At 32.3% G+C, this 13,498-nt stretch overlaps 2 protein-coding genes across 2 annotated transcripts; both read right to left on the bottom strand.

Annotated features, from left to right (window-relative positions):
• Positions 1–352: 352 nt before the first annotated feature.
• Positions 353–2,174, bottom strand: LOC125815591 (phosphoglycerate mutase-like protein AT74). The gene is made up of 2 exons (XM_049495096.1): positions 1,659–2,174; positions 353–840 (listed from the first exon to the last, which is right to left on the bottom strand). Exons 1-2 carry the CDS (start codon positions 2,110–2,112, stop codon positions 443–445), a joined length of 852 nt encoding a protein of 283 aa, XP_049351053.1. The 5' UTR covers positions 2,113–2,174; the 3' UTR covers positions 353–442.
• A 4,687-nt stretch (positions 2,175–6,861) lies between these two features.
• LOC125816427 (phosphoglycerate mutase-like protein AT74H) lies at positions 6,862–10,215 on the bottom strand. Its single transcript, XM_049496033.1, has 2 exons — positions 9,671–10,215; positions 6,862–7,472 (listed from the first exon to the last, which is right to left on the bottom strand). Exons 1-2 carry the CDS (start codon positions 10,134–10,136, stop codon positions 7,045–7,047), a joined length of 894 nt encoding a protein of 297 aa, XP_049351990.1. The 5' UTR covers positions 10,137–10,215; the 3' UTR covers positions 6,862–7,044.
• Between the last annotated feature and the right edge of the window lie 3,283 nt (positions 10,216–13,498).

Raw genomic sequence — 13,498 nt, 5'->3', positions numbered from 1 at the left:
ATTTCAATGCAAAGTCCTTTCAACTCTGCAATTACCTTCCATTATACGTCAGTTAAAACAACGACCTCAGCAGTGAAAACTGGTCTAAAACTTGTAACTTGACCCTGTCAAAACTAAATCAATCTTCATCCTGTTTAAAAATCATAATTTTACCAGTCAAAAACTAAATTCATACTTCATCCTTGATATCAAATTATTGTTATACAATTGAAAGTTTCAAATCCACGCAAACAAATTTAATATTTTAAAAAGAAAGAAGAAGACAACAGAATCTGTCGACCTCATAATCCTAATTAGTAAAGCAAATGTGAAAAGTTGATAACAATCAAATTTAGCATACAGGTAAAGACTAAAACAGAGAGGGAGTTTAAGTTAATAACAATCCAATTACACCATAATTTTACTTAAAAGGGATGATTACTAGCTAGCTAGTACTTATAATTTAGATAATAGTATTCTCATAATCTGAATCTTCTGCAAAACAATCTATGAAAGGATACGAATCACAAGTTCCCTGCCATTTAACTCTTGTAGGACCATAAGCTTTACATTTTTGATCCTCTATCATATCAGGAGATAGTCCCCATTCGTGAAGTTTTTTGTCATCATGATGAAATGCTAGGCTGTATTCCCCGCCATGCCCTAATTGCAACACTTGAAATTCACCAGTTCTCATCCTATTGAGATACTCAAATTGCTCAACCGTCCAGTCAAACCATTTCATGAGGAAGATCCGACTGGATAGTCCATGGGTAATGATGATGATGTTGGTTTCTTGACAAGGATCATGACAAACGAACTTCTTCATTTCTATGTCACTCCTCAAGCATTCAATATAACCTACAAATTGTTATAGTATGAGTTTATGCTATTACTATACTATTCGTCTTAAAAATATATACACAATCATCTTATTATTTACGACTAAGGTAATTATTATAATCAAATCTCTACATAACATATATTGATTGGTAGTCTAGGAAAGAGTTTAGGTTATATCATCATCAGGACGAGGCTTACTTATAGACATCATTTGAATGAGTGGAAGGGTTTCTTACACCATTGATATTTGTAACTTAAACTCGATTAAATGTGTTGAATTATATTGATAGTACAAGAAATCTTAGTATATGTTCCTTTAAAGTCACCACCTAATTTTACTTCCTTATTATTATTATTATAACTTTTTCATAAGGAGACGACTTTCAGCTTATAAACCGTAGAAAAGTCAAATCATATTATTTCTAGTCAATAAATTAAGTTCGTGTTTACTTAAATATATATACACTTCAATTAAATGTCAAGGTAACGCATATATAGCTCAAGAAGGAAAAGAAACATCTAAACTATGTTCAAGAAATTAAAATGAAAAACAGAGCACTTCAAATGCATAACAACAACAACAAACAAGCACCCTGTTCAGAATTATAACTTTTTCGCCAAATACATATCAAAATTATCACTTTTTTGCAAATATTATACTCTAACTAACTATGAATTGTTCTCTTTTCCCATTTGAACTATCACCAGTAACAAAACACACCTCAACTGTGAATTACTATGTAAGTAGAAAAAGGAAACAAATTAGGGTAGAAAAAAAAACAATATTGAATTGTGATTTTGACCATTAAGTCGTAGAAAAAACCAATAGAACTTACCTGATATACGATCATAAACTTCAGCTCCAGTTTCACCACCAGGTACTCTATAATAAAACCTCCCATACGTAAATCGTTCCTTCTGAATCTTTCCTATACTTGCAGGGTCATGATAGTTTCCAAAATTCAAATCTCTCAGCCTAGGCTCTTCCTTCACACCCATCACTCTCCTCTTTGGGAACGATCCGCCGATCTCTCTCAACGTCTTTCTCGTTCGCTCTAAAGGCGAAACATAGAAGAAAACCTTCCAATTGTTATCATTTTCAGAAATCAGTTTCTTAATTCGGATTCCAGTTTGCTTGGCCTGCTCAATCCCTTTCTCCGTCAGTTCAAATTTGTGAGTTGGAGTTGTTCCGCGCACATTGATGTCGGCGTTTCCTGAAGACTCGCCGTGACGGACCAGGATTATGCGTTTGGGCAAATGAGTGTTGGTTTGAATTTTGACGAGAGACATTTGAGCAGATAGGTACAAAAGGGTATTTATTAAAGAGAAAGACCAGTAATCAACTTCTATTGATGCAGGAAGTTCTGGTTTATATAAATGAAAAAAGGCCAAATAGTGAAAAAAATGATAACAAAATTGTCCCTAAAGTATGATGATTTGAACTGTTTTGGTCCCTAAAGTTTGCAAAGAGTTGGTATTACTTTTTGTCTGATTTGACGGAAAGCAATATTTTTTTTAGTGGAAATTGCGTTTGGAGTTACTATTTTTGTAAGTTTTGGTTTCTTTCTAGAATTTGGTGTGTTATTTTGTACAAATTTTATCTAGTGTAATTTTTTATATTGCGATTTTTAGGATTTGATGAGACTTTCTTACTTTTATGACTAAAAAATACTTCGTATATCTCATCAAATCAAATTACTAAAGTTCGTTAAATATTTGACAAAATCAAAAGTATTAACATTTTAAGTACGTTAAATATTTGACGAAATCAAAAGTATTAACCTTTGATAAACTTAAAGAACCAAAACTATTAAAATTAAACTTTAGGGACTATTTTATACATATTCTCATATATATATAAGACTGTTTTTCATTTTCTCATATATAGATTTTTTTATTTGTTTTTTGTATAGTCTGAAAATGAAGGTGATGCAACTTTGACTGAGCATCCGAGTCTTCGTAGACCTATAATATTCGCAGAGTTTATATTCAAGGCACAGAATAAAAGATATGAATACAATTAAATAAATGACTTGTAATAGTCTTACGTATAGTAAGTCTTTTTATATCATAAATTTCAATTTGATAATAACTAACACATTATAAAATGTCGAGATCGTAAAATGAAAAGTAAGTAGTATAAGTTTTCCTCGCAAACAAGGCTTAAAAAATAGTTATCCATCTTGTTTAATTTGATGTGAAATGTTAAAAGAAGTTATTAAACTTGGATTTACGTAAGTCATAGAAATTTTTATATCTATAATTCATTTAATTAATGATAAATTAAAAAAATACTTTAAATATAAAAAGACGTCATTTTAATTGAAACAATAAATCAGAAAAAATACCATATAAATTGAAAAAATATAATACTAAATATAATTATTTATATATGTCCAACAAAACAAAGTTTATATTGAACAATATACCTTACGAATATCCTTTAAAGAACTAGTAAAGTTTAACATGTTCTCTTAACAAATACAATAATAATGCCTAAATATTCTAATGAGAACAAAATATGTAACGTTCCAAGAACTTCCCCACATGTTCCTCTCTTTTTCTTAACTAGTAAAGTTTAACATGCTCTCTTAACGAATACAATAATAATGCCTAAATATTCTGATGAGAACAAAATATGTAACGTTCCAAGAACTTCCCCACATGTTCCTCTCTTTTTCTTAACTCAATGTTCGATAATTATTTTAGAGTCCAACTAATTTGAATTTATATTAAAAAATTCTACTAATTTAAAAATAAAACTTTCTTTATCAAAAACAATTTTATACTAAAAACTCAAATTCAAAATCCCTTACGACTTACCACTGCACTGCACTATCGTAACCTCCCCACTGCTCATGTTGGCATCTTTATCAAAAACAATTTTATAATAAAGTACGTTTCCCTTATTAATTATACAACTACATTGCATGCGTGAAAAGTTTTCATTTATATTTTCATTAGGTAATTAATTATACATATGTTTACAGTTCCACATAAGCTTTTAGCAAATAAGTAATTACAATGAATTATTAAAAGACTTTCTTAATTAATGAATTAGTAAAAGACTTTCTTAATTAATGAATTATTAAAAGACTCTCTTAATTAGTGAAGTCAATTTACATTTTTTTGTCCTTTTTTTTATTCGTGTATGTCGTTTTTGTTGGCATATTGAAGGACTAGACTTGACTAGAGAATAATTAAAAATTGAGTCAAGCTAAGAGTTATATGTCCCACGCGGCATTCTTTTAGCGTATGAGTAGAGTCTATGTTCCAAGTTTGTAGAAATTACATGAAAATCACCTATAAAGAATCTCATACTTAAAAAAGTTCGTTTGAATTAGCTGATTGAAAACAACCATTCATTTGATATTTTTGATTCAACTCATATACAACCAGGGAAGTACATATGAAAATTATTAAACATTACGTGTTGATAAGAATTTTTCTAGTATTAAAATTAATTTAATAAATAAATGATTAAGATATTATTTTTCATCCTTTCTTTATTACAAATTATAAATATAAAAATATTTTCGTTAGGAAAAGGATGAATGGTGTATATGGGATGGAGGGAAGTTAGAAGTTTTGTTTTTGAAAATTTACGAGGAATTGACACAGACATACAACTATTATATATAATTGGCAATATATAGCTCAATATTAATTAGCAATTAATAGCCTAAAATAAAATTAGCACGTATTAGCTTAAAAGAAATAAAACCAACTTTTTATAGTTTTTTTCTTATAATCATGTGCAACCAATCTGCATTAATTAAGGAGATGTGGAATTATTTTTTCTTCCTTATTTTTAACTCCTGTAATTAAGGAAGTTAGCTTTTCAATTTCTTTAAATTCTCAAATTCAACTTTATTTAACCGTCTATAAAAAAAATATTGACTAATTTACAGAAAAATAAAGATATATTTGATTGTAATTTTATGAATTATTTATTTTACCAATCAACAATAATTAGTTTTTTAGAAAACCGATTGCCTACTTTTAAGAAGTGAAATATATATATTTATTAATTAACACATTAAAAAAAGGTTACACCAACTTTTAAGGAATGAATTTTTTTAAAAACTTATTAAAAGATTGTGACTACTTCTAAGGTAAGAAAATGTATTATTAATGCTCTAACGTGTATTAATTATCACATAATCGACATAATTAATCAAATAATATTAAATGACATTTTATTAGAAACTGTAATTATACATATGCATAAATTATACAATAATTAAAGTTGCGATTACATAATGTATACATAAGAAAAAATATGTATACACAAAAAAATATTCATAAAAATAGACGTGTAAATTTTATTGATGTATACAGTAATTTTAGCATGTATACATAAACTTTATATTGTATACATAAGAGTATTACCATCAATTATACGTATTACTATAATGAATACAAGAATGAGATTAATATGATACATATATAAATTTTATTCATTAATTGTACACGTGATTTTGTTTATGTATACTGTAACTGCACTATGTATACATTAGTTCGTATTCATCGTGTATTCAGTGATTTGTATTCACATAATAAACTTGTATACTTTAATTTAAATTGAGATTGGAATTCATTAGTATACATTGGGTTGTATTTATTAAAATCAACATTCTGATTTTTTACGAAGATCTTACGAGAATCTTTTTTACCCATGAAATTGAGAACAAAAATTTCAAAAACTATTACCTGAATTTTCGCCAAAAAAAGTTTTAAAAACTTTAGTTCCAAAAATCACGAAATTTCAAAATTAATGGGGCAAGAAATGCTACATAATTATATGTTAAAAGAAATTATTGAAAGGATCAATCGATAAACATACAGTTATATCTGATTTGCATAGACAGAGTAAATTAAGGAGAATAAGAGAAAATTCAGAAGAGAAGAAAATATACATATGAAAAGGATTTTAGAAAGAAAACAAAAGAAGGTTGAATAATCTTAATTGGACAAGAACAAGATTATATATAAAGATGATTTTTAGAAGTATCCATGAAAAAACATATTGCTCTATCTGATTTTCATAAACAGATTGAATTAAGGAGAAGAATTGAAAATTTGGGAGAGAATCAAATATACGTATGAAAAGAATTATGGAAAAAGAAAAAGGAGACAAAAAAGAGAAGAACTTTATTTTAAAAGTGTTGACAAAATAAAAAAAGTGATAAAAATAGGGATAATAAAACAATAATTTTTTTCTTTTCAAGAAAAAAAAAACAACAATCAAACGTGTGTTTGAGAAAAATAAGGAGAACAAAACTACATTTTAAAAAAAAGAGAAAAATAACTATTCAATGCCTAATAAATAAAACAAAGTCTTTTTCTTGCTAAAAAATTAAAAGTGGGCTATTTATTGCTAATTTAGTCTATAGGGTGTTATGCTAAGCCATTTTAAAATGACTCTTCGAGTAACCTAGTGGTTTGGGCTTGGGACTTTCATATTGGAGGTCTCAAGTTTGAAATCTCTTGCTACTGAAAGCAAGGGATTTGTTTTCTGGGTCGAGCTTGTCGCACCGGGTTTACCTAGTGCGAATTACCTCTCTTGTGTGGTTTGCAAGTTATTGCATAAGAGTGAAGGCTCAATAAACTAAAAGTGCTTATAATCCGAAGAAATAATAAGTTGAGGTTGATTACTAATGACTTTTGTTGATTTTGGCTCATAAGCATTTTGAATGTTTATAAGTCAGTTTAATCGACTTATAAGCTTTGAATCAATTCAATATCTTAAAATTTTAATTTAGATATTAAAAAATTATACGTGGGAATTTTTCATTCCATGTCAAAATAATGGTCATTGGTCAACGTTTTCAGAATTAGACTCGAGAGAACTTGATAAGGTGAATTTCAATGCAAAAGTGCTTTCAACTCTGCAATTACCTTCCATTATACGTCAATTAAAACAACGACCTCAGCAGTGAAAACTGGTCTAAAACTTGTAACTTGACCCTGTCAAAACTAAATCAATCTTCATCCTGTTTAAAAATCATAATTTTACCAGTCAAAAACTAAATTCATACTTCATCCTTGATATCAAATGATTGTTATACAATTGGAAGTTTCAAATTTACAAGAAATTGACACTGATAATGTCTCCGGGCCTAAAATTGTAACAGCAACTTGAAAAGAGCTTACAAACATTTCTATCAGTTAACCAAATGAACAGTACAACAGAATTGGAACGAATACACATTATTAATGTCATGCTAAGGGGAGATACGAGTTGTTTGACTTCACATCTTCATCATCTTTGTCATTTGAATCCGCTAAATGGTCAAAGAAAGCATCAAGGTACCAAGGGCAATGATCATTCAAAGTACCCCTGTTAGCATTAGCTCGCCATTTTTGGTCAGCGATCATCTCAGGGGACATACCCCATTCTAGCATCTCTTCATCAGTATGATGGACTGCTAGGCTATATTCACCACCCGCCCCTAATTCCATAACTCGAAACTCACAATTCCCTAGATTGTTTAGGTACTCGAATTGTTCCACTGTCCACTTGAACCACTTCATTAGAAAAACTCGACTAGCTAGACCATGGGATACAATTACAAGATTCAACTCCTCATTAGGATTGTGATGGTGCCTGTTCATATCAACATCCCTCCATAGAGTTTCAAGGAAATCTGCATTACAAAATTTTACAAATGAAAATAAGTATCAAACTTCACTCTTCTGAATTGCAGCTTAATTCAAATGCATCCTCATTGATTCAATGCACTGAACAAACCAGTTACATTTTGCTCAAATAACAAATTAAAGAAACCAACTACTACCATAACAGAAGGATTTTTGGTGGACACATGTAAAAGAAATCAGTCTTTATTATATCACTAGTGTGTATAAAATAATTATTTGAATCATATCACTATCATCCATTTAAGTCAGCAAATTCATTCTGGTCTCAAAAATTTTGAATTAGTTTTAACCGACGATCTTATAATTTAGATTAAGGCAATAAACACACCAAACTTTAATTTTAAACTAGACATGGATCTTTGATAAGCAGAACTAGGATCAGAAAACAAAATTCAAGTCCATCCTATGAGCTAGTAAAGCTTGGGGAACCTTTCCAACATTGAGTATTGAAGGAAAGAAGACACTTTTTTTCCTTTAAAAGGTGGTATTATTAGTTCAAGTCATCCTTCAGAATTTCTCTCCCGTAAAAAATATTAGTGATTGCTGCCATGAAGATATGAATTTCTTCGGCGGTGTTGAGTGTCATCAAGCATAAGATTGAATTTAATACTGCCTTGGAAAAGATGCTTACTACACTAGCAGATATAAAGCAGAAAAAGGTTTGGTTCTTTCTGTATATTGGCTGGGATTCAATATAAATCCTGTTCCAAGGATTTATGGTCATTCAAAAATTAAGATTTGTAGAGCAAACTGCTATGAGTTTCTTATCCCTTTCAAAAGAAAAAAAAATCAGACAAGCACGTTTAATTCAGTCTTGATGTAAAATAGTACTATAACTTCCATTATGTCATCATGTTTTACCAACTTGCTTATGCTGAAAGCAGACTACTTGATCTTATTCTTATCGTAACTTGAAGTCTCAGACTGTTAGTTCTATCAATTACACTACATTCTTTTAAACGATAAACTCATATTATGGATACCATTATCCATTTAATTAACGATTATTTAAAGATTGCATCTTACTTTCAATTGGAATAACAATAGATGTGAATCAATAGAAAAAACTGAATAATTGAATGACAAGAGCAAAGTTGTGGCGAGACCCAAAGCATCAATTATAATATCCAAAGGTGTGTGAGAACTGAGAATGCAGACCAGTGCAATAGCGGGCAGCACGAAGCACCCTAAGATAGGGCACGCTCTGCTGCGTGCCATCCCGCTCGACCTGGCCCAAATACCTATTTAAGGTATTCTCAGAGAGAGCCGCCCCACCCCTAGTAGGGTGGTTAAAGAGGAGGTTGCGGATTTCTAACCTCCGAGCCAGAACTATCTGGGGGGGAAACCCATCCCCCACCAATGCGGCCTCAACCCTCTTTTCCAAGAAAGGAAGAATCCAACTGTAGCAAGTTAAGTCTTGGCATTCTTTCAGCAATATGAACAACATCTTGGGCACTGGCTGCAAGGCTGCAGTTAGTTGCACCTTCTTTGACTTTTAGTATGATTTGTTGTTCTAATACAAGTTAAAAATTCCAATGTTGTTAAACTACTTATATGTGGACATCAAGAAGGCAAGATTACTACCACCAACAGAGTTAACACACAAATCTCAAGATCCAGGACACACTGAAAGACATCTTGCCTTTGAATGTCGACAAACGATAATGGATCTCATAGCAACCTAAACATCATACTAATTATAAAACCTATATCATGACTTAATCTTGGTCTAAGCCAAACCACAAACATCTTCGTTAGAACAAAATGCACACAACTAAAAGAGGTTTTCCCCCAACAAATTGGTAATTTCTAGGAGAATATCTCACACCAGTATCCACCCATATCCCCCACCACAGTAAGAAAGTCGCGGCAATATTCTTAGATTGAAACTTAAAACTAAAGGATCCATTGTTACTTCTTTTTTTTTTTTCATCACAATATATCTTTTTCTTTCCAACTATCCTAAAACTAGACAAAAGACATACATTCATCTAGGCATGAACTAAATATATGTGATTTATAAGAAACACCTTCAGAAGTTTGTCATCTATAGCATACAATATCATTGCAACAAAATCAGGTCATCAAAGGTAATGAGAATAGCAAAATTATAGGGTTTCAAAGTACAAAAATTCCATTTATTGCAAAATCAAAGAGAGAGTATTTGGGTAATTAAAATTCTTACGGGAAACTCGATCATAAACATCAGCAGCTGATTCGCCTTCTGGAAACCGATAGAAAAATCTCCCAAATCTCTCCCGAGTTTCTTTAATTACTTTCATACGCTCAGCGACTTGAAAATTCCCAAAATCTTGTTCTCTAACTCTGCATTCTTCTCTAACCCCAAGCATCCTATTCTTCGGGAATGCCCGGCCAATCTCCCGGAGCGTGGACCGCGTGCGCACGTAAGGAGAGACATAGAAGTAAACCTTCCAGTTCTCCGACGACCCATGGCCGGAAACAACATCAAGAATCCGGGAGCCAGCTTGTTTTGCTTGTTCAATCCCTTGAGCCGTCAAAGGGATTTTGTAATCTGGGGTTACGCTGTATGCTGCGTCGTCCTTGTTCCCTTGGCTCTCGCCGTGACGGACCAAGATTATACGCTTTGGTAGGTGGTACTTTTGTGTTGGAACATCGGTGCCGTTTATCATGCTTCGTTTTTCTTTGATTGTTTACAAAAAAATTGTGGGTATTGAAGGAAGGGGTTTTTCAAGGTTTTTGGAAATGGATCTCCATTAATGGTGATTGGTTAAGAATTTATAGAATTCTAACGAGCCGCTTTTTTTTAATTGCTGGAAGTGGGAACGTGGTGGATTAACATTTGAATTTGAATTTCTGAACGTGTGATTTTCAACTTCGCGTTGTATTTGTCATTTGTAGATAAGATAAGAAAGATGCAAAAATAGAAATACAAATATTAGTGTGATGTATATAATTAAAAAAAATGATATACTTAAGAAGTCCGCTTATTTTTGTAATGATTACTCCCTTCGGTTCAACTAATATGAATTGGTTTGACTTGGTATGGAGCTAAAGAAATAAAGATTTTTTAAAAAAAATAAATCATATATATTTTGTGTAATTAAAAAATATTTTATTCTAAAATAAAATGAGTATTTTAAAGTTAAATTGTTACTAAATATAAAAAATATATTTCATTTTTTTGGAAATAACTCAAAAGAAAAATGAATCATATAAATTTTCGAGGGAGTATTCAAAACTTACACAAAAATTGTCACGCCCCAAACTCAAGGGGAGCAACTGGCTCCTAATGCCAAAACTCAAGCCCGAGCCGACTCTGCTGAACCATTTGCTACTAGTACATGGCAGTCACACGCAATCAATAAAATAAACAAGTATATCTCGGCTTAAAACTAAACCCTCGGCCTGCAAGGTCCCTGTCAACAAATCGATAAACGAAACAGCTACTCCCAAGAGTTCATATAAAGAAATAACAAACTAGCACAAAAGTCCTGATTGGAATGTCGAAGCCACCATGATCTCTATACCAAAACTGAAAGCATGTATATGTCAAGACAAGACATCAAACAATTCACAAGCTTCAGCAAACCAACAAACTAGGCCAGCATGGCCATAACGTAGCTACATACCCCACACACTAGTCTGCGAACCTCTAAGAGTAGTATAGATTGGCGGGACAGGACCCCAGCCTACCCATAAAAATATATATAACAAAAGCTAACAAACCTCCAAACTCTGGCAGCTCCAGAGGAAAGGGGCTAGCCAACTGGATAAAAGTAAATCCTGCTGCTAGAAGGTCTACTGGATCGTCTGTCGGGACTTGCATGCATGAATGCAGCGCCCCCAGGCAACGGGGCGTCAGTACGAAATAATGTACAGAGTATGAAAGACAATAGACTATGAGCAGGTATCCTAATATACTGGAATAATCCAATAAATAGATCAAGAATACGATAAGTGTACCGACCTGCTCCTAAATCTTAACTTATCAAAAATAATAAAATAACAACCTAACCAAGCCACTATAAGCTCGGTAGGTACAAACAACACACAAGACCACCTACTCAGGCCCCCATAATCCCGGAAGGTGCCAATCAGTCTATATACCCCTATCGGTAGTCCCCTAGCCCTGTAGGCAGTCACATAGCCCTCTTAGGCATTAATATAGCCCCGTAGGCAGCACATAACTCTCTCAGGAATCAGCATAACTTATAGACAACTCATAACCCTCTTAGGCAACAACATGGCCCTGTAGGAAGCACATAACCTTCTTAGGCGTCAATATAGCCCTGTAGGCAACTCATATCCCTCTTAGGCATCCATATAGCCTCGTAGGCAGAACATAGCCCTTCTAGGCATATATCACATTCCTGCAGCTAACCACAATAGCCCCAAGGGCAACAATAACAATCCAATCGCTAAAAACGAGCAATTTAGTTATAAGCAACTTATACGAATAACATCTAAGTCGTGCCCAACATAGGGACGCTACTAACTGAATAAGAATCCCGACAAGGGATGATTATATCAACTCGAGCAGCCAATAATCAACAATAATGACTACAAGTATAATAAGGATAACAACCCAATTACATTGCTCCTACGCTTTAAGGAAACATGTCGTAAGTAGGGAATAACTTTAACATACCTTTTTTGTTGAATTCACGTGGCCTAACTACTTTACTCACAAACCCCCCCTCCTCCCGATGCTACAACAAGGCAGGACCATAATCAACACAAAAGAATAGAGGATACCACGATAATCTGATAAAATATATGTATTTCCGTCGCAAATTGCTATTTGCGACTTATCAAAGCTAGAGTCGATGGAAGAAAGGTCTTACCTTGATTTTAAGTTTGTAATACACCTCAAAGCTTTAAAATATGCCCAAACCCATGTTGTCCAACAACCAAAGTACGATATGCTAGGAAATCGATAAAACAAATTATACCATGTTGACGAGCCCAACGCATAGAACAACTTTTGTCAAAGACTTAAGTCATGAAAATATGTAACTTGGATGATCCTAGAAATGGATTTTGTGAGTTTTCTGGTTATTCACTAAGAAATATGAAGGAAAAATGAAGAAAAGTCGAAGAAGATGATATATAAAGTTCCACCGACCTAGGGGACCCACCTCACTTGCCTGCTTGCGCAGTCTTGCAAAAACGCAAATATCTCTCCATTCTGAAGTCGTATGAATGAACGGGTTGATGCGTTGGAAACTAGACTCATAGACCTTCGATTTCATAGGTCGTGGGCATCATAACTCTTTATAGATTGGGAGAAAATCTCCAAGACATTTGACCCAAATTTCAGACAAATCTTTAAAAAGGAATTTATAGTAACTTTTGCCAACTTTTATTTTGCCACTTACCTAACTTCAAAATTTGAGATACAACCCTTGAACACTTTAAATATCACATAGCACATCATTCTTAATTTATTACCCACCCTCCTGGTCTTTCCACGAAGATATGAGTCAATTTAGACGTTTCGAAAAGTCGGGGTGTTACAAAAACTTTCTCAAAATTTGAATCCAAAAGTATATGATCAAATGCTCAATAAAATAGATTGTGATTTGGGTGACTTCCTCCATTTAGTTTGACTTACGTGGAGTTTTAGAATATAAATAAGGCCTTTTAATTTGATAGTTCTAAATTATAGTTATTTTAAATATATCAAGATATTTTTAAATTTTGTGCCCTTAAATATGTTATATAAAAAACTGAAAATAAAATGTTATTAAAAAAATAAATCAATATTTTTTAAATAATTTTTTTTAAAAATAGGTAATTCGTTTTACAACAATGGAAGTAATAAATTTAAAGTCGTCTATAAGTTGGTAAGAGTCCCTTTGGTTTTATCCGATAAAAATAGCCTCTTTGGCAGCTGTTGTACACTTTTTGTGCAAGTGATGCTATTAAATTAAGCAAAGATGTGAAACTGTGGGCTTCTCGTGAGATTAAGAAAAAGAACAAAAAGTCAACTCTAGATGTTTTGACCAAATGAATATGTGCCAGATAACCA

Source organism: Solanum verrucosum, unplaced genomic scaffold, assembly GCF_900185275.1.
Source record: "Solanum verrucosum unplaced genomic scaffold, falcon-dt-bn FXZP01000261.1, whole genome shotgun sequence".
NCBI lineage: Eukaryota > Viridiplantae > Streptophyta > Magnoliopsida > Solanales > Solanaceae > Solanum > Solanum verrucosum.
Note: the sequence above shows the minus strand (reverse complement) of the source record. Positions and strands in the feature narration are given on the sequence as shown.

Excerpts from the sequence above, each read along its gene's own strand:
- LOC125815591 (XM_049495096.1), bottom strand. The coding sequence starts at position 2,112 with ATGTCTCTCGTCAAAATTCAAACCAACACTCATTTGCCCAAACGCATA. Across the intron at positions 841-1,658 it reads AGTTTATGATCGTATATCAG|GTTATATTGAATGCTTGAGG; the intron begins GTAAGTTCTATT and ends AACAATTTGTAG.
- LOC125816427 (XM_049496033.1), bottom strand. The coding sequence starts at position 10,136 with ATGATAAACGGCACCGATGTTCCAACACAAAAGTACCACCTACCAAAG. Across the intron at positions 7,473-9,670 it reads TGTTTATGATCGAGTTTCCC|ATTTCCTTGAAACTCTATGG; the intron begins GTAAGAATTTTA and ends TTTGTAATGCAG.